Source organism: Suillus plorans (assembly GCF_016647745.1).
Source record: "Suillus plorans strain S12 chromosome Unknown HD556scaffold_10, whole genome shotgun sequence".
Lineage (NCBI taxonomy): Eukaryota > Fungi > Basidiomycota > Agaricomycetes > Boletales > Suillaceae > Suillus > Suillus plorans.
In genome coordinates this window covers 840,681-864,798 of record NW_024537394.1, presented here as the reverse complement: position 1 = coordinate 864,798, position 24,118 = coordinate 840,681, and the positions used below count along the sequence as shown (strand labels likewise).

The 24,118-nt window shown below is 47.0% G+C and overlaps 7 protein-coding genes across 7 annotated transcripts; 3 read left to right on the top strand and 4 right to left on the bottom strand.

The window, feature by feature from the left end:
* Positions 1 to 4,380: 4,380 nt before the first annotated feature.
* HD556DRAFT_1305445 (uncharacterized protein) lies at positions 4,381 to 5,450 on the bottom strand (the record flags this gene model as incomplete). Its single annotated transcript, XM_041299779.1, has 8 exons — positions 4,381 to 4,428; positions 4,478 to 4,500; positions 4,532 to 4,754; positions 4,840 to 4,883; positions 4,933 to 4,992; positions 5,073 to 5,134; positions 5,184 to 5,193; positions 5,264 to 5,450. 8 exons carry the CDS (start codon positions 5,448 to 5,450, stop codon positions 4,381 to 4,383), a joined length of 657 nt encoding a protein of 218 aa, XP_041164168.1.
* Positions 5,451 to 5,858: 408 nt separating this feature from the next.
* HD556DRAFT_1305444 (uncharacterized protein) lies at positions 5,859 to 7,427 on the top strand (the record flags this gene model as incomplete). The annotated part of the gene is made up of 6 exons (XM_041299778.1): positions 5,859 to 5,996; positions 6,048 to 6,251; positions 6,303 to 6,710; positions 6,762 to 6,895; positions 6,944 to 7,306; positions 7,337 to 7,427. The coding sequence occupies 6 exons, from the start codon at positions 5,859 to 5,861 to the stop codon at positions 7,425 to 7,427; spliced, it is 1,338 nt and encodes a 445-aa protein (XP_041164167.1).
* Positions 7,428 to 7,882: 455 nt separating this feature from the next.
* On the top strand, positions 7,883 to 10,296 carry HD556DRAFT_1305443 (uncharacterized protein; the record flags this gene model as incomplete). The annotated part of the gene is made up of 8 exons (XM_041299777.1): positions 7,883 to 8,059; positions 8,126 to 8,445; positions 8,498 to 8,626; positions 8,678 to 8,793; positions 8,848 to 9,012; positions 9,070 to 9,536; positions 9,588 to 10,125; positions 10,277 to 10,296. 8 exons carry the CDS (start codon positions 7,883 to 7,885, stop codon positions 10,294 to 10,296), a joined length of 1,932 nt encoding a protein of 643 aa, XP_041164166.1.
* A 4,472-nt stretch (positions 10,297 to 14,768) lies between these two features.
* On the top strand, positions 14,769 to 15,053 carry HD556DRAFT_1231054 (uncharacterized protein; the record flags this gene model as incomplete). Its single annotated transcript, XM_041297396.1, has 1 exon — positions 14,769 to 15,053. The coding sequence occupies one exon, from the start codon at positions 14,769 to 14,771 to the stop codon at positions 15,051 to 15,053; it is 285 nt and encodes a 94-aa protein (XP_041164165.1).
* Positions 15,054 to 18,159: 3,106 nt separating this feature from the next.
* Positions 18,160 to 18,788, bottom strand: HD556DRAFT_1346181 (uncharacterized protein). The gene is made up of 2 exons (XM_041302244.1): positions 18,324 to 18,788; positions 18,160 to 18,271 (listed from the first exon to the last, which is right to left on the bottom strand). Exon 1 carries the CDS (start codon positions 18,630 to 18,632, stop codon positions 18,399 to 18,401), a length of 234 nt encoding a protein of 77 aa, XP_041164164.1. The 5' UTR covers positions 18,633 to 18,788; the 3' UTR covers positions 18,160 to 18,271; positions 18,324 to 18,398.
* Positions 18,789 to 19,079: 291 nt separating this feature from the next.
* Positions 19,080 to 19,904, bottom strand: HD556DRAFT_1346178 (uncharacterized protein). The gene is made up of 2 exons (XM_041302243.1): positions 19,866 to 19,904; positions 19,080 to 19,807 (listed from the first exon to the last, which is right to left on the bottom strand). The coding sequence occupies exon 2, from the start codon at positions 19,747 to 19,749 to the stop codon at positions 19,480 to 19,482; it is 270 nt and encodes an 89-aa protein (XP_041164163.1). The 5' UTR covers positions 19,750 to 19,807; positions 19,866 to 19,904; the 3' UTR covers positions 19,080 to 19,479.
* Positions 19,905 to 19,998: 94 nt separating this feature from the next.
* HD556DRAFT_1439606 (uncharacterized protein) lies at positions 19,999 to 24,064 on the bottom strand (the record flags this gene model as incomplete). The annotated part of the gene is made up of 10 exons (XM_041305984.1): positions 19,999 to 21,659; positions 21,708 to 21,852; positions 21,905 to 22,082; positions 22,152 to 22,318; positions 22,373 to 22,513; positions 22,573 to 22,680; positions 22,729 to 22,884; positions 22,946 to 23,087; positions 23,113 to 23,120; positions 23,174 to 24,064. 10 exons carry the CDS (start codon positions 24,062 to 24,064, stop codon positions 19,999 to 20,001), a joined length of 3,597 nt encoding a protein of 1,198 aa, XP_041164162.1.
* Between the last annotated feature and the right edge of the window lie 54 nt (positions 24,065 to 24,118).

The window sequence follows — 24,118 nt, the reverse complement described above, 5'->3', positions numbered from 1 at the left end:
GTCGTCAGAAAATGGACATGGTTGTCCCCCATGGCCCATATACCAGATAAACCCAATTCTTCAAGTGATGTGTCGTTGAAGCATTTCCCAGTCCACTCTTGAACCTTGTGGAAGGGCAAAAACTGGTGAGCATTGACAATGCAAGAACGACAGAATGTCTGATCTCCACTGCAAGTCAAACAGCGGAATTTCCCTTCACCAATCTGACAAGACTGGCACTGGGATACATCGGAGGGTTTCTCCAAGTCAAGGAGAATATCCAAGTACAAGTCTCGGAAAGGCAGATATTCTTGGATGAAGTCATTTTGTGTCTGGTCGTAATAATCTCTATTTAGTACATCATTAAAAGACACTGAATCACTATGCTTGCCTTGGTTTTTCTTTGTGAGTTCTCTACATAGGAAACAAAGTCACCAAGGGTTTGTCTATCAAAATCTTCATGACTGTTTTGCAACCCTTGAGTGTCTTCTCTAATACGTTTACGAGGGCTGGAGGATGGAGATGGTGTTGGGGCAGTGTCATAAAGGCTATCAGCGCATGATTCCACCCAGGTTGGCTTCCTTCTCTTTCCAATGACTTGTTTATGAGACACATAGGCAACATCAAGGTCCTTGCCTTTAGACAAACGACCTCTTCCTTGGAAGGAAAATGTAGCTGCCTTGAGTCGAGTTTTTTTCTTGGGAGACATAGGGTTACGTGTGGGGGGAAAAATTGATATTATCAACATTCTATTTTTGATAGTTGAAACCATTCATAGGAATCACTAGATCACATCAACTAATCTAGTAGGTATACTGTCAAACACTTGATTTGTCCCATTCCACCCCTCCTCCTCCAAGAACCACTCCTTTCTTATCATCTACTTGTCACAACAAATAACTATCCTGCTGCCCCACCATCTGCAAAAAATAGGCCTGTGTTGGAAAGGGGGGTCTGGATACCCCGCATCTAGAGTGGATTTTATCCCTCATAAAATGGGCAATAACGAGCCTTTCTCCCGGACCCCATGGACCAATAGAATGTTGTAAAACCTTCCCGGAAATGAAGACCATTGTCCCAGGGTAATAATCCAGTTCGGCCCCAACATCTGCTAATGTCAACTTAGCCTCATGGCCACTGCCTAAACTAATCAGAAGATCAAAAAGAAATGGTGCGCCACCAGAATCTCTGTGTGATAAAGTTGTACGATTTGCAATTATTTCCAATCCTGAGAAGATCGAGGGCCAATCACAGATGGGTGGTGATGTTCTATCAGAACCTTGAAGTTCCTCAATAATACGAGTGATTGCCAAGGTGCCTGCTTCGAATAGATCTGGAGCCGATACAGCGGTAATGGCATTCCAGAAAGATTCAGTAGCTGATAAAGCAGCTAGCCACTCTTGGACTTCCACAGACTTATAGGAAGCCGAGGTAACCATTGGGTCTTCCAGTCTCTGCAAATGAAATCAAACAAAGTCAAAAGTAGCTAAACAGCCACTAAATTTGGCCTATACCTCGTGTCTTTGCATAAAATATGCTGGTGATACTGTGACTCTGCCTGCTCCAAATTCTCCACCCCCCTCTGGGACAACAAAGCCTTGAGATCGCCAAGACTGTTGGGTGGAGGACGTAATTGTTTCAAGAAGTAAAGTCCGTAAACCCTTAGTGGCTGAGTTCACATATTCCTAATTTAATTTATCAATTGATGAGGGGAATTCCCAAGGAAGAATGAACATACAACCCGAGAAGAAGACAAAATATTTGGCAAGTAAATTGTTAAAATTTTACCTTGCCTGTCCACAATAGTAGCTGGTGCTGAAATTTTACCGATCATAGCTGCAGAAAAGTACTTTGGTAGCTGATTGGTATTAGCGAGGGGACCATCAGATTTAGGTGTAGAGACTTTGGCCATTTCGGCAAATCTGTCAACATCCCAATCCACATAATCTGCAAATGATGTGAATTTAAAACCAGGTGATATCTTGCAGAGTGAAACAACTCACAAGGATTTACCATGGCATGGGCAACTGTCAGTGCAGCTCGATTGATCTCATATTCTGAGATTGACGCAGAAGCATGGAAGTTGACATCACGTGTTGCTAAGCAACTGTCTAGCTCATGTCCAATTCTTAATCTTAAGTGAGACCATTTAATAGAGCGGATCAAATAAGGCCCTAAATATAACCTCTCACCTTGCTTTGTGTAGAAGGTGAGTTTGCAATATCCCCCCTCTGAAAATCCCTGTTGCTGATGATTTTCCCATAATTTCCTTGATCCTTGTGGTCAGAGCTGCTCTCAGCTTGATTGATTGACTCATTTGTTGGTCCATGGTGAGCAAGGAAAATTTTCAACCAGCTCGTTCGGATCAAGACTCAATTTAACTTATATGAAATGATTCCGAAAAAATTGTCCCGCGATCAAATTTGGATATATGAATGGAATCTACTGATGGAAGACTGATTAAATGAAGTTTCCGAAAAAATTGTCCCGCGATCAAATTTGGATATATGAATGGAATCTACTGATGGAAGACTGATTAAATGAAGTCTTGCCCAGATTGTGACATAATTAGTACTGTAATAACTCGCTCAGATGCTGGAAGAGTGAAGACTAATATTGGCAGACTACCACAGAAGAATGAATGATATTCTGAATCTGGGACTACACTGTGGGATCCCTGTCTCAAATAACAGGAGACACTTCCAGCTGGAGTTCAACGCCTTGAGAGACAGCAAGGACTCACTTATTAAGAATGCAATCACAAAAACAGTAGTGTATAATAGTAAATTGGCATCCGGAGGATACCAGGACAAGTAGCAATGACGCCATATGATACAAACTGCCCTGCACCATCAGAAGGCTGACTCTTCCCTTCTGACCATGGAGGGGAGATACCTCTGAGGTTACCTCTGAGGCATATACTGGCTAGCCCGCCCTCAAAACTGTTCGTGTTAAGAGTTCTGCCTCAGAGGTAATACTTCGTTAGCTACACCTATACTGTAGGGTATTGAAAATGTTTTCTTTGTTAACCGAAGAAAACATTCTCAATACCCTGCAGTATAGGTGTAGCCAACTTACCTCTGAGGCAGAACTCTTAACACGAACAGTTTTGAGGGCGGGCTAGCCTCTAAGTGGCCTGTAGGGTATTGAGAATGTTTTCTTCGGTTAACAAAGAAAACATCTTCAATACCCTACAGTATATGCCTCAGAGGTAAGTTAGCTACACCTATACTGCAGGGTATTGAGAAACCCTGCAGGCCACTTAGAGGCTAGCCCGCCCTCAAAACTGTTCGTGTTAAGAGTTCTGCCTCAGAGGTAAGTTGGCTACACCTATACTGCAGGGTATTGAGAATGTTTTCTTCGGTTAACAAAGAAAACATTTTCAATACCCTACAGTATAGGTGTAGCTAACGAAGTATTACCTCTGAGGCAGAACTCTTAACACGAACAGTTTGGAGATACCTCTGAGGTTACCTCTGAGGCATATACTGGCTAGCCCGCCCTCAAAACTGTTCGTGTTAAGAGTTTTGCCTCAGAGGTAATACTTAGTTAGCTACACCTATACTGTAGGGTATTGAAAATGTTTTCTTTGTTAACCGAAGAAAACATTCTCAATACCCTACAGTATAGGTGTAGCTAACTAAGTATTACCTCTGAGGCAGAACTCTTAACACGAACAGTTTTGAGGGCGGGCTAGCCTCTAAGCGGCCTGTAGGGTATTGAGAATGTCCGTCAGTCCAAAATATGCTAGCAGCCCAGGCAGATGGTGACAATGACGCCATATGATGACTCCCCTCTGTGGTCAGAAGGCAATTTCAAAGAAGAATCAACCTTCTGACCGGGAAGGGAAGTTTGTATCATATGGCGTCATGGCTACTTGTCCTAGTGTTCTGCCACCATCTGCCTATGCCAATAGTATATTTTGACTGGCAGACAATAATCAATGATAGCGTCCTTCAGCATGTCAATGGTGAGCCGCATCAAGGCAGAATTGAGATCTACATAACACATTATCTATCTAAGACATGTAGTAGATAATAGTTGCTTTGGTCTGTGCAGCGTTTGATTATTATACACTACTGTGCTTTTGCGCTTGCTTTCTTAATAAGGCTCTTTGCTAATATACACACGGTCACGTGACCTTTTCAGCCGGCAGCAAATAAAGTGCATCCATCAACATACATTTTCAAATACAAAGTACGAGTGACAATAAATTTTACTACAAGTAAGCAAACAAATAAAGTAACAAATACAAAAGGGGAGGCGAGACTTCAATGAGGGGGCCCTCCTCACCAAAGCCTCAACACTCCAGGTGAAAATGTATGTAGCAAATATATATATAATACAATACAAATTTGTCCTGTAGAAACGTTAGACCGAAATTTAAGACAAGATTAACACTTAACTAGAGAGCACTTGCCACACAAAAGTACCGGCAGGTTCAGCAGTCTAGAGAACAAAACAGATCAGTTAAGGTCATCAGGAATTGAGCGCTTACCACCATTAAAAAGTTGGAGCAGGCTATTAAAAAGTCGGAGCAGGAGCCACTGACAAGTGGCATGCACTGCGATACCGCCAATTCCAAGAAGCAGGAGCCACTGACAAGTGGCATGCACTGCGCTGAGCCCCAGTCCCAATAAGCAGGAGCCACTAACAAGTGGCATGCACTGCGATACCGCCAATTCCAAGAAGCAGGAGCCACTGACAAGTGGCATGCACTGCGCTGAGCCCCAGTCCCAATAAGCAGGAGCCACTAACAAGTGGCATGCACTGCGCTACCGCCAATTTCAAGAAGCAGGAGCCACTGACAAGTGGCATGCACTGCGCAACCCCCAGTTCCTATAAGCAGGAGCCACTGACAAGTGGCATGCACTGCGCAACCCCCAGTTCCAATAAGCAGAATACTAAATAGAACAGACATTAGCAAACGGACGCGAGAGAAGAAGGACTTACGTTTAAGGAACTGGAAGGCGCTCAAAGGGAGGAGTGGCTCTAACTGCGCCATCCAAAGTCCTGAAATTCATAAGTATAATACTAAATAGAACAAACGTTAGCAAGCAGACGCGGGAAAAGAAGGACTTACGTTAGGGAACTGCCAGGAGGGCGCTCAAAGGGAGGAGTGGCTGTCACTGCGCCATCCAAAGTCTCCAAAATCCTAAGTACAACAGACATTAGCAAGCGGGTGTGAGCAATTAAGTACTTACCTTGAGAAACCTCAAGGGAAAGAGAGTATATGTAAATGAAAACAGTTAGTAAGTAGGCGCACCACCAAAGTTGAACTTACTATGTTTGAAGGGCGACTGTAGGGTAGTACCTTTGAATTCTTGCAGCTGCAGTCTGCAAGAACCCAAAGGAGTACACCGGAAGTCGCCCTGAAGTAACGGCACTGGCAGAAATAAAGGATGAAGGAGAATGATGAAGGTAAGACGAAAGAAGAGATTGAACCGTGAGAACTGATTGTTGTTGTTCATATTCACGTGTCAGTTTGTTATTGTTTGTAAATAGTCATGTGATTATCAACAATGAACTCAACAGCGTCATAATATTGGCTAATCCACAATTCAACGCGTCGCGTGTCAAAAATCCACAAATTCAACACGTGCCGGCGCGCCAGCACGTGTTGAGTGGATTTTTGACACGCAACACGTTGAATTGTGGATTAGCCAATATTATGACGCTGTTGAGTTCATTGTTGATAATCACATGACTATTTGGATCTGTTTGTCACAATCAACCAACGTTCAAACTTGTTCATTTCTTTCTAAGTACATTCAGCCGGCGCTCTCCTCTCTTTGCATCTGTTTGAACTACATAACTGTAAGTGCTATTTGCCGTGTCATCTACTAATTTGAATATATCTATAATAGTCTCTCTTCACCATGGTGAAGTCTAAACAAACCTGCAAGAAGTCCACCGGTGGCACCGCGCCACGAATTGCCTTGTCGTTGCTGGCATCTACTGGAGCGGTCACTGCGCCGGGTGAGCTGAATGTGAGAGAGCCGTCTGAACACAACGAGGTAAGTGATTAGTTACCTACTATTTGCACTAACACGCGTCTTTATTTGCAGTTTTGTCTCATCTGCAGAGACGGTTCTGTAGGGGAAGATTGCCTCTTCCTCTGCAGCACCTGTCCGCGGGTGATGTGTTCAAACTGCATGAACATCCCGCCTGCCAGTGCACACGCGGTGCAGGCCGATGACGTCACGTTCGTCTGCATATCTTGCCATGTTGGCATGGAACGACACGGGCGCGCATCTCAGTCGCCCTATTTTGTAAGTTTTTTCGTTTATTTCATGCTAACTAACATTCACTTCATTTTATAGGGTTTTTACAGGAAGGGGCAACCGCTCCTTCCTTCATTCCTCCAAATTCGTGCTACGTTGGAGGTTTCACTCCATTCCCAACTGTCTTCGGCACCCACGCTCATGCTCCATCTCGTCCTCGTCGACCACGACGTCACCGGCGGCTGTTTCGAACTGGCCTCCGAATTCCTTCGGCCATACTTCCCCAGCGGAGGGTTTGAATTTCGGTCCATCGTGTTCGACATCGGCAATGCCTCAAAGATCGACGAGTACCGGTTGCAGGCGACTGCCATCATCCAGTCGCTGATGAGCTCCAACTGGGCTCGTGTCGTCGTCGCCATCACTAACCACACCGACAACGAGCATGGAGATCCATTTATTGGGTACGAGGGCAACAAGAAGTCATACGTTTCGGCACGCGTTCACTCTGTAAGTGGCATTTTTTTGACTAACATTGTATTTGCTCATTTGACACCAAAGGTTCTCGATGTTCTGCTTTCACCTTGGCATCCCCTGATTCATGGTGCCGCGGAATCATACTTATGGCTGTTTTCGTGTGGCGCGCTCATCAACAACGTCACTTCCTTTTCAGGCTTGCAACAGGCGGTCATAGAGTAAGTCCATTTGATCTTATCTTTGCAAATACTAACTAACCCTAACAGTCATCGCATCACAGCCACTATTGGCTTTAATGCTGTTCGTTTTCAGCCGAGTTTCGCCACCCACCTTTTGCTCGCATTCGCGGAGCTGGTCATCATCGAGTGTTTGCCCATTCACATCGTCTTCCCTGACATGTTGGGCCAGTCCTACAAACTTGGGCGCCACACTGACGTGTTCTTGCTGATGCCTGACAACTCAGGTTCGTTGGCCGTTACCAAGTTCGCCTGGACGCATTCCCAACTTCGCCCCTGGGGTCAGTACCTGCTGGTCCAGTGCCCACAGTGTGGGTGGAGTAACGCCTGGTGTTCTGTCAACATGCACAAAGATTACATCTTTGAATGCAAGAATGGCCAATGTAGGAAAAAGTATGTATTCTCACAACCACCTCATTCCAGGATCCTTTTGCCAGGCAAAAGACCTGGCTCCTGCTGGATTTCGGTTGTCTTGAGGCCCATGCCTAGTGTCCCTGATGAGGATGAGGATTAGGATACAATTATTTTGTCTTAGCTTTTTCGTACATCCCTTCATGTTTCATTTTTCTTCATCTTACTTGATTAGATACCCTCACCGCTCAATGGAAGTATAACGTGTTTTGGATCTTTTTACCTGATGTGAATTTGTCTATTATCTACACTGTCTAACTCCACTCAATGGAAGTATAATGTGCCTTTAATCTTGTTACTTGATGTGAATTTGACCGTCTCAATATATCCAATTTGATAATTGATTCAAGATAAAAATTGCAGGTAGGCTGGTACAGGCGGTAGGAGGGTGGCTAGCCGAAATTAATTTGAACACCCATGTTTATCAACAATAACGTGTGACTTTTCATAAGTCACACGTTATTGTTGATAAACATGGGTGTTCAAATTAATTTCGGCTAGCCACCCTCCTACCGCCTGTACCAGCCTACCTGCAATTTTTATCTTGAATCAATTACGATGTCTACCGACTGGTCTATTGCCTTTAAGCCAATTCTCGACCTTCACTCTAAGGCCATTTTTGCTGCAGGTTCCTCATCTGTTGGAAAGCCTGTGGTGAGGAAGATTCGGAGGGCCATACTAGCTGCTCAAGACGAGCAAGAGGAACCCATTGCCTTGCCTACTTCCTTGAAAAAGGTCACAAAATTCTTATACTGTACATGTATTTAGTTGTCTGATGATATACATAAATGTTACCTACAGGCAATAAAAGAATACTATGCCAAAAGTCTCAAAGACAAGGAAGAGGCAGACGAACGTGAGGCAGCGAGTCGCCCAAGAGAACCATCTTTCTATAAGAAACCCCTGTCTGAGTGGGATGTAGCACAGAAATTATTTAAGCAGGAGATCGACTCATATGACAAGGCCCAACAACAGAGTAAAGGCTTGGAGTATTCAATCAAGTACCGCACTGGGAATGCCAGGGAGTGGTTCAACAACATGACACCTTCACAACAGCAGGAGGTCAAGTTTGCCATGAAGAAATGGAATGAGGAGGGGGCGCCAGAAGAAACTCAGGCAATGTAAGTTTTACTTCAAATCTACAGTTATTCCAGTCTAACACTTTGGCTTGAGATATCGTAAGAATAACCTCAAGAAAACTCTGGAAGATTTTGCAGAGCAAATTCGGCGCACCATGGGTTGTCGCATAGTAATGCTTGTTAGTCATAAGAAAAAAGCTAGTCAGACATTGTCCGTCAGTCTGTAAGTCATCAAATCAACATGGAAATCTCAAGACTAACTAAACTACTATAGACACGAAACTACGCCTCAGAATGCCAAGAAAAAATTTTCTGTGAGCTCGAGTGGTATCAAGGAGTGGGCTGCAAATGGATTTGAATCCTTTGGAGAATGGTCTAAGACTGAATTTTGTACGTGTTTCATTTGATTTTAAATATCATGCTCACTGACTATTAAATTGATAGACCCTTCAGAGGATTCAGACCATGCGGCTTCAGACTGTGAGGATGGACCTGTCTTACCTGAAATCATAGTAGATGATGAGGGGTATGCAAAACTTCCTCTTCGTGATGGTATTGGCCTCAAGGGCCAACACGAATTGATTAGAAGTATCTTTCATACTTCATACAGTAAGATCTAACATCTTCAATATGTGCATGACATTTGATTGACTCAATGGTTTGTAGAAGTCTGCACAGGTGGCTCTAGACCTGTACCTTGGGGCGTGATAACTGCCAGCCCGTCCAATTATTTGGAACCTGGTTCAGTTCCCACAGGATTTGTGGTCAAAGACCCTTCTCATATGAAGACAGAGGAGGTAAATCGTCTATGGATGCATTGGGAACGACGTTCTGCTACAAATCAGAAGCTAGTTGTCTTTATTAAGGCCAAGGATGCTGATATTCGGGTCACTGGGAAGTCCAAGACGAAAGTAGTGAGCACCCTAGACTTAGATGAAGAAGATCAAGGCCGGCCGGCTCCATTTGCCTCTCATTTCACAGAACGTACAACACAGCCGGCCGCTCATGAGACAACACCAGATGATGTTGCCATCAATGACCGATACACATTTTTAGAAACCCTTAGCAAGAATGAAAACTACTTGGAGCTTGTGGACGCCACTAGGGACCTGGCAATATTAGCCAAACAGAATGTTAGTGTCACTTGGTGCTGTTTTCAATTTTATGGCTTATATGTCCAACAGCCAATTTCAGAGCGACACCAAGATTTGCCTACCTGGGCTGACTGGTCTTGGAGCGAAAATTATCTTTCCGAGGACATTCACACCTCATATGCGACATTGATGGCCAGCTTAAACAAGCTACAGACCTGTCCAATCTCAGGGCCATCATCGGCAATGCCAGTAATACTAGGAATTGGGCTCCTCTATAGGGAGTCTAAGCGTGTGATAGAGTATGAGGAAGACGAGGCTGATCCCAATACCCCTTTCTACCTACCTCATTCTGCTATTGATCTACAGTTCTTGGTCGCTCTGGATGAGGCTGTCCGGGAAGTCTTATTCTCAGTTGTTGGTCAGATTGAGAGGCTGAACAAAGAGGGACTCAGTGACGAGGTTGAGGATGAGGAGATGAGGATGGTGGTAGAGAAGGAAAGGCATGAGGTTGAGGAGAAGGATGTTGAGTCAGAGGAGAATGTAGTTGGGGGAGAAGAACAGCAGGAGCAGGAGGTTGAAGAGGTGGTGCAGAAAGGGAGGAAGAGAAAAATTAACCATGCTTCATCAAGTAAGTCCAAGAAGCCTAGGACTGAGCCTGTGGTTCGTAGATCAGGTAGGGCGAGGCAACCCTCTAAGAGATCCCAGAAGATATGATCTTGTATCCTCCATTGTCTTCATTGCTAGTCAATCTTGTACAGTAATTACATATGCTTGTCTAGACTCTCACACTGCCTGGTGATAAGTTATGACTTGAGTATAAACTGGCTTTCCTCGCTCTATGTACATATATATTGGCCAGCCTGACTCCTACATAGGTAAATGCAGGACGGCCGGTATGCTAGTTTAATATCTGCAAACAGGCCAGCCTGGCTCCTACATAAGTAAATGCAGGACGGCCGGTATGCTAGTTTAATACCTGCAAACAGGCCAGCCTGGCTCCTACATAGGTAAATGCAGGACGGCCGGTATGCTAGTTTAATACCTGCAAACAGGCCAGCCTGGCTCCTACATAGGTAAATGCAGGACGGCCGGTATGCTAGTTTAATACCTGCAAACAGGCCAGCCTGGCTCCTACATAAGTAAATGCAGGACGGCCGGTATGCTAGTTCAAAACATACAAACTGGCTAGCCTTACCCATACATAGGTAGATGCAGGGCGGCCGGTTTGCTAGATTAAGACCTACATACTGGCCAGCCTGGTTTCTACTGAGGTAGAGATATGGTTGGCCAGTATAATCTTAATCCCACATATTGGGCCACCCCACGTCTGCCTATGTAGAAGAAAGGCTGGCCAGTTACAAATATAGATGTGAAACAGTCAGCATCCTAATACACCAGCAAGCCTTGATATTGGTATACCTACAGCCAGCAGTTGTCTTACATCTACTGGCTGGTCATGCTTTTACAATAGTATGGTAGTGTATTATACATGTGGACTACTACTATACAAGGCCGGCCAGCATGTATTCTACATAGACCGGCCGGGGACTGGCTGGCCATGATTCTACAGGGTTTTGGCACATCCGGGGCACTGGTTCTACATGGGAAATTGACTGAAGTATGTGCAAGAAGTGTCCGCCCGTCGAACTTGTCCAGCGAATGCAAACGCTCATCCTGGCAGGCCTGTTTTAGAGGCCGAAGCTGAGGAGCGACTCCAGAATGGAAAGAGAAAATCACGTACCAAGAGCTCGAAGGTCACTGACGACCCACATGCGACTGAAAGCCCTGAAGAGAAGAGCGTGCGGATTCAGAAAGCCGCTGAACGAATTGCTGGTATTGAGGATACTATGGAGGCTCTTGAAGCCCAAGTGCGGGGAGGAATCAAGGCAAAGCCTGTTCGTCCTCGTCCTGTAGGCAAGAAAATCTCTAGCACAGATATTACTGATGGTATGATAAACGTCACATTGAGAATAGAAACTGATATTGACACTCACCAGATAAAACCACTTGTGTTGGTCCAGAGGACACTCTACTGAGCGATGGAGAAACTGAAGTTGTTGATGGGAAGAAGAAGAAAGAGAAGGCGGCAAAAACGTTGCTGAAAGAAGCCATCAAGAATGCCCGCAAGACCGATCACATCAATTCTGATACACGTGCCTTGAGTGATAAGAAAGGCAACAACACGCCTTTGTCGTAAGTCCAACACATTCTTCATCAAAACAATGTTTTCACTCAGTGAATCAACACTTTTTTTTATAAATCGTGCGGTTTCAAGTACAACTAAAAAACTCTCTCTCGGCGGTCTTATCAATAACTGGGCTAACAATGTACCAACTGAACCGAAGTCCACTGCACCAAGTTCCACATCAAACACCTATTCTGCTTCTCACGCTCCAACCACTCCGCCCTCATCAGTATTATCCGCCAGTACCAAGGCCAGTTCCAAGGCCAGTTCCAAGGCCAAACCTGCACACATCAATCAGAAGCAGTTGATTAGCGCACCTGAGTCCAATGATGTCCTCATGGTCAGTGACAATAGTCTTGATGACCCCAAGGCTCTTGAACAGCGTCCAGCTGTACTGCCTAGGCAGAAAGGGAAACAGGCGATTAAAGTAAGTCGTCCTTCCCATCAGTTCAAGGACTCATTTAAATTTCAGAAGTCTACTCTAATCGTTCCTGCCAGCGAGAGTGACTCTGAGCCTGAGCAGATCACATTTTCTGCTCAGCCGGGTAGTATCAAGTGTAAGGCTGATGATGTCGGGGATTTTGTTGATGAGACCGCATCTGAGGCCACTGATGATTCTGGCTTTTTGGCTGATGATTCACAGGAAAGCCTCTTGCCCAAGGTTACATCAATTCCGGCCATCGAGAAGGGCCGTGTTTCTCGCAAAACTACATCAGTATGTGGATTTTTTCGTCTTGTGTGATGATCTGATTCAGCATGTGTATTTCAGACATCTACTGTGGTATCTCAGAGCGCTACCCCTCCACCATCCAAAAAGTTGAAGAAAGAAAGCTCTGAGGTTACCAACTACAGTGATCTTGTGCCTCCGCCCTCAACCCAAGTTCCAGCGGGTTATTACGACGATGTTATACCTCCTCCCAGCACCCAAGTCCCTCCGGCCTCACAGAAGGCCACTGCAAATGAGGTCGTTAAGCCGCGCGGTCAATATCGCAACAATGATCTCCTGGTACCTGCCGACTCAAAGTGGGTGAAGGCCTTCTTGTCTACAGCACTTCTCTGGGCTGGAAGTCAAGCTAATCCATGGGAAATTTCCGAGTCTCTGATGGCAGATGCGCTGCAGGAGATCTTTGATGTGGTTTACCCTGATGTCAAATACAAGGTGAATTCAAATGGTGCCGTATTCGCAGTGGTAAGTTCATAGTTTATTGTTATTTTTTGTCGTGTCTTTCATACACCTTTTTAGACACAACAGCGGCTCTCAGAGTGGAGGAGCAACATCGGCTCAACAGCGCTTGCGATCGTCGTTGATTTCTGCTCTCGCATCAAAGATGCACCAAATGGCCTCGTCGCCAAGCAACTCTTGAAGGATTGCGCGTTCGTATATGAAGACCCGGATAACATATCGCGGGAGACAGCCTACCTGTCCGCATTTGTACTGCAAATGATCGCATCCACTCACCTCAGTGCCATTGTTGACCATGCCAGTGTACCCGCATTGAATACTGACGAGCTCACTTTGGGAAAAGGTATGGACGGTGTTATTGTGCTCTGCGTCGTTGCCGTGAGTTTTTTTAAATTTGAAACCATGTTTCTTTTCTGATTGTTTCCAGCTTGAACGTGCCCTCAAGTTTGTCGAAGACAGCATCATCAATGTCGATGAAGTTCTCGCGTCTATGGCCACTGGCAAGTTTTCTGTCAAGCTCCCGGCGAAACGCAACAAGGTAACGGGCAAGATGTCGAGCGGATGTTACAAATTTTCCTTCGCCAATTGGCACGACGAGACAGAAGCATACATGAAGTCGATCGGTAACAGGAACGAGGACTCTAAACTAATCATTATTTCGCGTGCACGAAGGTATATGAAGAAGTCTGCGAGGGGAGATGCCTCGGATGAAGATATGGAGGAGACTCAGAGCATTGACGAGCGCGCCCTCATTTGTAAAGTTTCTCTCTCCACTTAGCGTTATCATTGCTGACTTCTTTTTTTAAATAGAATACTACCCTAGTACTATGGGCTTTGACACAACATTTCTTTTCTTTCCCGCTGATGCCAATAACAGACTCGCACATTTTTCCTACCCGTTTTCTACCAGTACTATTACTAATACATTCAAGTTGCTTTGCCGCCTTATATTTCCTTACTTTTTTTCCTGTTTGTTTGCAATGCGCACTTTTTCTTCTGACTACCAGAGGGATAAGTAAGATTAAGATGAGAATCAGAGATTGACATGCCTGATTAAGTTGCCCGCTGATTTTTGCTTATTTGTGCTTATTAAGTCATTTAAGTACAAAAAGTGAATCAGTGATTTTGCTGATGGAGATGATCTTCCTGGAGTGGGCTTTGATGGGTTGGGTGATGGATTCGCCAGTTTCACCGTGCCAGGCGATAACCTCTCCATCATGATCACCGCTTGCTATCATTTGACCATCTCTGGACACCGACAATGCCAGCGCCTCACTACTATGCCCTTCCATCTTCTTCAACACAACACCTGTCTCCAAGTCCCAAAGACGAAGTGTCTTGTCGTCCGAACCCGTAGTTATTCGTTGTTTGTCGGGGAACACCGCGACTGCATTTACGGCACGCTCATGATCTTCAAAAGTTCGAATGGATGTGGTGCTTGGAATGAGTTGTGACATTTTACTGGAGGTTGATGGTGTTGAGCACGGTCGAGGGATTGTGGGCGTCTTTCTCTAAGTTACAGAAGTGCGTGTATTGTGCGTTTTTATGTCACTTCACCGCGCTATAGGGTTCCGGGAATTTGCACCAGGCAAATTAGCCCGGCAAATTTACCCTGCAAATTTACTGTGAATGACAGTGTCAATTTCACACCCTCGAAAACATAGTGTCAATTTGGGTGAATTTGTGTCTACTGGACCCAGAACACCTGAAAAGCTTAAATATGATATACTGGACAATCCTGACAGCTCGGACACTTGAAAGATTCACATAGCTTATTGTGGCTCTAGTATCTACATAGTTGAAATAAGGTTTATATTTGGTCGAACATCATTATGCCAATGACAACCAAAATATTGTAAAAACTAAGAACTTCAATCAGTCCCTGATAATCCCAACAGCGCACATGCAGCCAAATCTCAAGGATAGATTGGCTGAACTGCGACAGTATCTCAAGGCGCTACCGTCTAACATTCCTATTCCAAAGGAATCAACATATAATTTTTCCAACTTCAGCCCAGATCTCGATTGGACCGCAGAAATCGGAGAGGCTGCAGCTGTCAACCGAGAATTAGAGGTCCGGTTTGGCAGTCATGCTGGTGGCCTGAAAATCGTGGAGCGAGGGCCAGAGACAGAAGCTGTTGTGGATGTTCTCGAAACTTGGATCAAAATCCACGCTTGGCTGGATTGACACCACAAGAGGCTCTGCAGTCAATGAAGGTCGAGCTCAAGGAGTATTACAAAGGCACAGATCCTTTCAACCGCAAGCCTCATAAAAATGAGAATGTTTGGGATTGGTGGCTAGCTGTCCAGAAGGATGAAAATGTGCAGGTTCTTGGGGTGATAAAGTCTTTTACTCGATTGGTTCATTTCACTAAAGTTCTGTTCTTGTGTCAGGCTCTTGCAATCAAGCTATATTCTGTGGTACCAGTGTCAATGGCTGATGAGAGGACCGTGTCAACCGTAACGTGGCTCAATATAGGGCTGTTCACCGTACCGTATACGGTATACGGCCGTATAGTGTACGTCCGTCAACCGTACAAAGTCCCAACATAACCGTATATTACAGTTGAAAAAAAAATGCTGACGGTATGGTACGGGGTACGGTACGGCCGTAATACGGTACGGTACGACATACGGAACGAGTCTCGGACGGCGTCAGACTCACTCCACCCTCGAAGCGCAGGCGCGGTTACGCAAACCATATGATGAGCCTCCTGCATTGGGTCAATGCCTCGCGTGCCAATCTTCGTAAATTCCCTGAGGCATGTGGTGCACCGCCAGAAGAGGTAGCAGATGCCGGTGAAGGACTATTCTCGGTGAGGAGTTCTACTGATCAGCTGGCCCTGGAGGCCAAGGGGGCGGATGGGAGAAGCGGGGAGCGATCTCAACTATTTGGGAGGTGGGCACAGAGGAAGGTGGTGATGAGGGATGGAATTGGTTGACGGAAGAGAAATTGAACGGGCTTTGGGAGTGTGATGCCATTTGGATCAGGCAGGAGCTGGCGAACATGCCAATGAGCGACAGCTCATATAAGGTAGAGCACCCGCGGCGCAGGATTTCCATGGTGTGAGGATCAGGTCCGGAACGACTCGTTGAGAAATAAGACATGTAGGGAACTGCACGGGTACGGGTAACCCGCGGTGGGTCGCGGGTACGGGTACTGCCGGGTACGGGTACGGGTCAGGATTTTGTGACCCGCGCAAATACCCGTACCCGTGATGTACCCGTCACAGTCGCAGTGTAGCCATTCTACGCTTGGGTGCATTCACAGCGCGCGCACGCGGCGCATGTAGAGTCGACTCTAGATGGGGAGTTGGTGGTATTAGGGCTGCAAAGGTGCGTGTTTTCATCACACTAACTGATAATTTTTAGTAACTTTATTGTCAAGTCCCACAGCTGAATTCTATTGTCATGTGAGTTGTCCTTTATCATTCTTTCTTGTCTTTACTCCTTGCTCGTTTTCTCAGACCTCCGCTGCACCCTCTCATACATTGCGCACACCCTCTCGTATCCCGCGCACCCTCTTGTACATCTGGCACACCCTCTCGCACCTCTCAGACCTCCACCCTCTCATACATCGCGCGCACCCTCTTGTACATCCTGCGCACCTCTCTCATGGCTCCAATCCACCCTCTCGTGCATCCAGTGCACGCTCTCATGAGTCCGAGTCCGTCGATCCTCGTTCGAGCAAAAGCCATGCTGATCCGAGTCGTTGCCCACCGTTCGCAGTTGGTCAGTCCGTTGATCCTCATTCGGGAAAGAGCCATGCTGATCCGAGTCATTGCCCACCGTTCGCAGACTGTGAGTCCGTTGATCCTCGTTCGAGCAAGAGCCATGTTGATCCATGTCGTCGCCCACCGTTCACAGTTCGCCACGTTCCCAACGCGATGGATGCCATGCGCGAACGCCCAGCGTGCGCCAGCAAATTTGCCCGTGCCTCCACTCCTTGTGCCATCCACATATGTTCGAGTCACGTCAGCATTCGCTGACGTGTGCTGGACATATGTGCTAAGCACTGGTGGTGATACCTATGGTACCCGCGGGTAAACCCTGCACGGGTGCGGGTACGGGTCTGAGCTTGTTGTACCCGCCGAAAACCCGTACCCGTCAGAGCGGGTACGGGTTTTTGCCGGGTGCGGGTGCGGGTCAGGTCCCCGACACCCCAGGGTATACCCGTGCGGATCCCTAAAGACATGTGCCTACTGCATGTAGCGTCAAGGCATGTAGTTTATAGAAAAGCCGTACTTACCCCGTATTACGGCCGTACAAATACAGCAACATACGGTACTTTGATACCCATACACCGTAACCGTCAACTGAAGGCCAAAACAGCCAACGGTACGGATACGGCGACCGTATTACGGCCCCGTACAGTTCCGTAATACGGCGTACGGCGAACAGCCCTAGCTCAATAGTCCTACTCGGAGCAGACAAGACATTGCAACATTAAAAGAAACCATTCAAATTTGCCAGTGGCACCGCTGGAAACCTGATGTAAGTTTCTCTTGCTCATTTGGACTATTGAAAGACTCATGTACATCTAATTCAGTCAGCGGTGTCAAAAACGGCTCCTTCGATCAAATGGCGCGATATGCACGCAACCATCCTTGGTGATCAACGACCTGAGAAGCCAACAGTTGTTCCACCACCTGCCCGACCACCTATGAAACGAGATATTGCCATGAGCGACTCAGATGACGAGACCAGTGAGGGACAGTGGCCTGATGATGATGATGATGTGAGCCTCGATGGAGAAGACAGCGACAGGTTCGATGTTGGTGATCACATTAACTTAGCATCAGGATTCCTTCTCGATCTTCTCTCAGACCAGCCTGTGCAGCTTGAGCCGGCTCCCGTGAGTCACGGACCTCCATCCAAGCTGACAGCTGACGCTGTGACTTCGTCGACGACACCGATGGATGGCGAGTGGGAGATATGGGAGTCTGCGGAGTAGATTACAGTCAATTAGGTGAAATTCACCTGCAAATTAACGCAAATTAGCGTCAAAAAGCTAGAGCTTTCGGGGGCTCTGCCCCCGAACCCCCGTCAGTAAATTTGCGTGAATTTCGTGTCATTCACACCTGTAAATTTGGCCCTCTGCGAGGGCCATGCTAATTTGCCGGTCAACCAGACGCCATACCCTAATTCCCGGAACCCTACCGCGCTAACCCTTCCTTGTTTCCATAGACGCCCAAGACACGAGGCAGTGCGCCATCACCGTTTCAGCAAGAATGCTCCCAACTGGTCATAACGGACTGCACTGGCTACGTGCGTCCGATATTTGTCTTCAGCGTCAAACCTTACCGAGACATGAAGCGAGTATCACACCTCTCCAACAAACTTTCAAGCTCAAGTCTCATGGCCGCTCACCTTACGGCTCTAGTATAAGGCATCTGCATGTCTATGGTGCGTCTTGATTGTTAAACGTTAATCCCCGTCAGTAAGGGAACTTTTCCAGTACTATGCATCAAGAAGATTAAGCTTTTGTTACTTTCGCCTGTGAATTCGAGCCCGAGAGCGACCATTATTCGCATCATAAATAAAAAATACAAGAACATTGCCGCCAATGATTTGTGAAATACAAAGTAGTCTCGATTCTACCATTCCGATCAGCATCAGTGGTCGTCCGCGCCCGGCCATCCCCATCTAACCGAGTCGCTCCGTCATGCCACGACTGTACTCTGCGGCTAGTTGGTGTGGACATCGTAGAACCACGAGTGCCAACGAAGCCAGCTCCATTCGACTGAATGATAGCATCAATGAACATCGGATGCCTGGTAGCAGCCACAACTTAAGTTAGCGTCAGAGTGGAAATATGACATCCAATCGGCTCACCGTTTTCCATAGATCTCCTCTGTCCGCTCCGCTGCATAATCTACTCACGTCCACCCCAACGCCCTAACATCTGACCACCATTCCGGGTCCCTTTCGTCGCTCGTCATGACAACATGCGTGGCATCAATCCCTTTTCGTGTCCGAAGCTCTTCTTGCACCTCGGATATCCTACGCGCAATAACAGACGATGGGGCAAAGCACTGGTCCACTGGAAACTCCTCGCATTGCTGGCTGAAGTCACCTTGCCGTATGTGGATCGATATATACTATCAAAAATTAGATATGTAGAGCAATCTATGCCCGAAACTTTGACTCGCGGGAGGTGTTTGTCCAGTTACTGGTACATTCATGGCGCGTCGGGCATGCCCATCGGCAATCTTTTTCATGCTTGCAGTCCATCACATGTGTTGACCTACAAATCTCCATGCAGGAGAATAGTTTAATTCCCATTCTCATGTATGATGCGCGCTTATGTAGTAAAGGAAATCGAATGATCATACGTCATCGTCTGGAGGAAGGGAGAAGGATGATTCGTCAATGATAATTCCAGGCGAGTTTCTGGAAACCCGAGTGATGCGAGAGACTAAAAGGATGCATGTCACTAGGAGGTGTCAGCTCGACCTAAGCTGGGGTTCGCATCCACGAAATGTCTGTGATGACCATGCGTTCAATCACCGAAGAGGGATGTTCGAAGCTGTCTCGCCGAGCTTGAGCAGGTTCAGGGGGGGGGGACTTTGTCATGGTTCCTCGATGTGCTGTTGGACGGTGTCCCAGATAGTCTAACAACCAAGATCATCGAGAACCTGACTTTCCGGATCCTTGACTTTGTGCCATTGGAACCCTATGGCCTGATTGACTCGGGAGACGTCAGATACTACCTCGAAAACAAATGGAGGTGCGCTTGGGTCGATATGAGTAGGGAGGAACTTTGGGATGATAGGTATACACGCTGTGCCACTGGTCTGATATTCATTATAGCAGTAATTTATGTTGCCAATGCACGATTTTTGGACCGGGAAGAATGAAAGGGACGTAGAATGTTTACCCATCGAAAGACATAATGATGCCAATTTGCAGATTACTGTTAACTTTTTGCGGTCCTCCCCTCTGAGGATTTTTTGAGCACGAACGAAGGATTGCAAAAATGATAGGGAAGCGACTGAACTGGGAGCATAATTTGGACCCGAGCTGCTACCTATGTGCGAAAACCACATCTAACATGCGTGTGTGATACGTATGCTGCAGCTGTATGGTATCATCTTTAGGTAGTCCAAAAACTTTGAAATAAAAACATACGACTACAATATTTCTATAGTCCTGATGTCCATCAAATCTCCAACAGAAGCCACGTCCTTGACCTGTCCAATGATATCATAATCCGTCGCAATCCTCTTGTATTCCCCACTGCGCTGCTGCGCCAGCAAAAATGCGCCGAAAGGCTGTCCAAGGTGAACAAGCAACCGCAATGCCTGTGATTCCAGGTCAGACATCCCCTGTTCTACAGGAGAACCACCAGCCCAATCGTCTGACGGAGAAGGCGACGTTCCATAATCCTTCTCACTCTCCGTATCATTTCCATAGTCAGACGGTTCTACAAATTCAGATAGCTCCAGGAGAGACCGATCCCAGGGACGGACAAGGACAAATTTTCGCTGAGTGGGCCTTGCCGGCCAGAATTGAACCAGGGTCTCTCCAGTGGTGATAAGCAAGTCGTGAAGTCCGTCCGCCTTCACTTCATACGTGAAATGAGTCTCCGGGGCCGGACTACGCACTCGTCTGACTTTCCTGACATTGAAGGCAAGACAAGGCAGATGCAGTCTCTGTGCTGCGAAGCGAGGGGCGCTCGTGTTCTGAAGCAGGGTATAAAGGTTCGAAGCGAAATCAGTAGCCACCGTATTTCGCAGCGAAGAAACCGATGACTGGATTTCTTCCTCAGGTAGGGGTGGTAGCTGGCATGGTGGAGCTTCGTAAGAAGTGATGGAGGCTGGTAGACAGCTGTTGAACTCTGATGATTCTCCGACCCAATCGAGGCCAGTGATATCCCCCGACCGAGCGACAATCTCCTGCAGGAGCCGCCCGAGAGCCTTGTCCTGCTTCTCACCATAATCTACAGGTAGACGGACGCCAAAGATGCCAAATAAAGAGTATGCGATGTCTTCCTGACGCGCAGTAACGCGGGTTGACGCCCAATGGAGTTTTTCTCGTGCGTTGTGCATACTGGGATGGAAAGCTGTAATTGCTGGTCGGTCTATGCCCGTCGCGTCCTTGATCTCCTGCATGATTGCGATGGAATCCTTGTGGTTGGGAGTACGATCATTACGATAAAGAGTCCAATTGTTCTGATAAAAGAGAATGACTTTGGGAGCAATGAACTCCTGAAACGTCCATCCCCGCGTGTTCCAAGCGCTCCTCGTCAGTCCGCCAGACTTTGACGAAGGCGGAACATCAGACAGGTAGACGATCGTGAGCGCGGAATGATGATACCATACGAACATGGAGTTGACCGATTCATGCACTTCGACGTTGTTGCTCTTGTCGATGCAGCATGTATCGCTCCATGCCCAGTTATACCCCGCATCACGAGCAGTTCTACAGAACGACCGTAGTTTCGTAATGCCGCCAATCGAATCCAACTCCGAGTCGTATACGCACTTGCCCTGGATATCGTGCAGCAGCGGCTCCTTCCCTTCCCACCTGTGTGACAGCATGGCATATTGCAGGTATCTCTTCACCACTTCATAGATGTGCTCGATGTGCAAGTCTACATGCGTGATTGTTGATGACACGAGCTCCTTATACTGCGCGCTCATTTTGAAGGTGCCTATCTGTGTCTCTCGATCGCACAAGAGACCTGTGGTGGTGTCGAGTAGACGCAACGGAGCATCGTCGAGTTGGGCATCAATGACCCGTCGAATGGCGCATTCCACTTCAGAAGGTCTGAGATACTGCTGGCGCAGGTCTGGAGAAAGAGTTAAACATGTCGACGAATGCGTTATCAGAGACTTACTTCGTGTCTGAACATCAGGTGCATTGTCCAATATCGAGAGCATCGTTTGGAAGGTCTCAATCGCTTCATCATAGCGCTCCGCACCATGAAGCGCTGCGTGCTTCAAGTTGTATCCAAGATAAGAAAAAGGGTCGAGTTCGATGACCTATGCATCGCTACAATGAGCACTGGTTATGGGACGATAGCTCAGATCGCACCTTCTGCGCATCGAGGAGCGCTTCCATCCATAGCATTTTGCCTAACTTCGCCTTGCTACGATTTGCAAAGACAACATCAGATGCAGAGTTCGAGTTGATTATCGCCGAGTATAGGTAGATAGCCTTGTCATAATCATTCGCGGCGAGGGCGGAATTTCCGTTGGCAGCACATAGCACGCTACATTGTTGCTTGAATTCTGAGTCAAATGCAGGTGAGTATGATGGCCTCGGGTGACATCAATAAAACTCGCCATTGGACCAATCGAGGCAGCTGGCTTTCGCAGTCTCGTCCATGGCGTCCGTCATGTATTTGTGTGCGTTGAGGGCTTCATCAGGTTTACTTGCCGAAAGGAAAGCCTGGCACCGTTTCTGGTGCGTGGTGAGCAGCAAGGACTCGAGATCCCAGCCGAAGAGCTGCACAAAGTACTAGGTTATGGAAAGCATTATGTATGCAACATATCGACGCACCACGGTCAAGTCCTGGCATACAAGATGAATGTATTTCGATGAGAAAGCGTCTGAGTGCATAGCGGCAGTGAAGTGATCGGCGGCTTCGTCGTGATGCGCGCCATCGAAAGCTTTGATTCCGAGTTGAACGCGTAGATATGTCTATTGTGTAAGTTGAGAATATTAGAATTGATGACCGAGTGCGGTCACATGATACTCACTTCCACGACACGACGCGCGGGAGGCTCGACACTGGGACAAGCGGCAGCCAGGTATTTGATGAGCAGCAATGCTTCCTTGTGTTGATCTGCGTTAAAGAGTGCGATGGCCTGGAATACCGGATGAAGCCGATAGCATAGGAGACCAATTAAATGTACCTTGATCAAGAGAAGAAATTGGTTGGTTTCTGGATTTTGGTTCGTGAACATGGATGCAACGTCGAATGCTACCCTTGCTTCCTGGACGCGACCTTTTGCGCAGAGGACGATGCCTTCCGAGATGAAGCCAATCAATGATGGTTTGATGTTGATTGACTATGTCACGGATGAATGTTAGCGTTCTGTAACATGACAATTATGGGTGGGTCCATCGCACCTTGATTGCATCCCCAAGGGCGTTGTCCAAGTCGTGCTTCCGGGCCATAACGAAGGAACGATTGGCATATGAAGCAAAGTCGTTGGCGTTGGCGTGGATCTCTTGGGTGAGCAGCCCTTCAGCGATAGACAAGCATCGCGGGCTGTTGTGATATCAAGGATCTGTACGAAGGATGCTCGAAGTGCGTAATGAGTGTCAGAAATGGAAACTTGCCTGTGAATGCTGTACCACCCATTCTGAGAGCTTATCATCATCACCTCCACTGAGAATGTGCTTGCCGTCCACAGAGAACATGACACATCTAGGGATGGATGAATCCTGAAAGACGGCGATGGTTTGTTGATCTGAGAGCCGCCAGAGAAGGATGTAGTAGTCGAATTCAGATGCAGAAGCGACGAGGGCGCCAGCGGGATGAATGGCAATGGTGTAGATATCACTAGTGTGGCCTTTGTAGGGCTGACCGACCTGCTGCCAGGTTGATGTGTCCCACTCCAGTATGTAATTATCGCTCCCTGAAAGAAGGCGTGTGCCATCAGGCGTCCACACAAGTGACTTCCATGAATTGACATCTGTCAAATATGCGACGCGTTTCCTTGTGCCTGGATTATAAATTTGGATATTGTCTCTTGTTGCGATGGCAAGAAGTTCACCAGAAGGTGAATATCGAACGCAGTTGACCTCACTGCCACACTTGATTGGATTTCCTTGCATCTGCCACGTTTTGGTACACCAAAACTTCACCGTGTCGTCACCTGAACCAGTGGCAAGCACCATTCCATCCAGAGAAAAATCCAAAGAATAGATTATGCTGGGGTGGGCTTTGATGGGTTGAGTGATGGATTCGCCAGTTTCTCCGTCCCAGACGATGACCTCTCCATTTGAATCACCGCTTGCTATTATTTTACCATCTCGCGATATCGCCAATGCCCACACCTCACCGCTATGCCCTTCCATCTTCTTCAACACAACACCTGTCTCCAAGTCCCAAAGACGAAATGTCTTGTCGTCCGAACACGTAATCATTCGTCGGTTGTCGGGGAACACTGCGACTTCCTGTATGAACCGCTCATGATCTTCAAAAGTTCGAATGGGTGTGGTGCTTCGAATGAGCTGTGACATTTTACTGCAGGTTGATGGTGTTGACCACGGTCGAGGGATTGTGGGTGTCTTCCT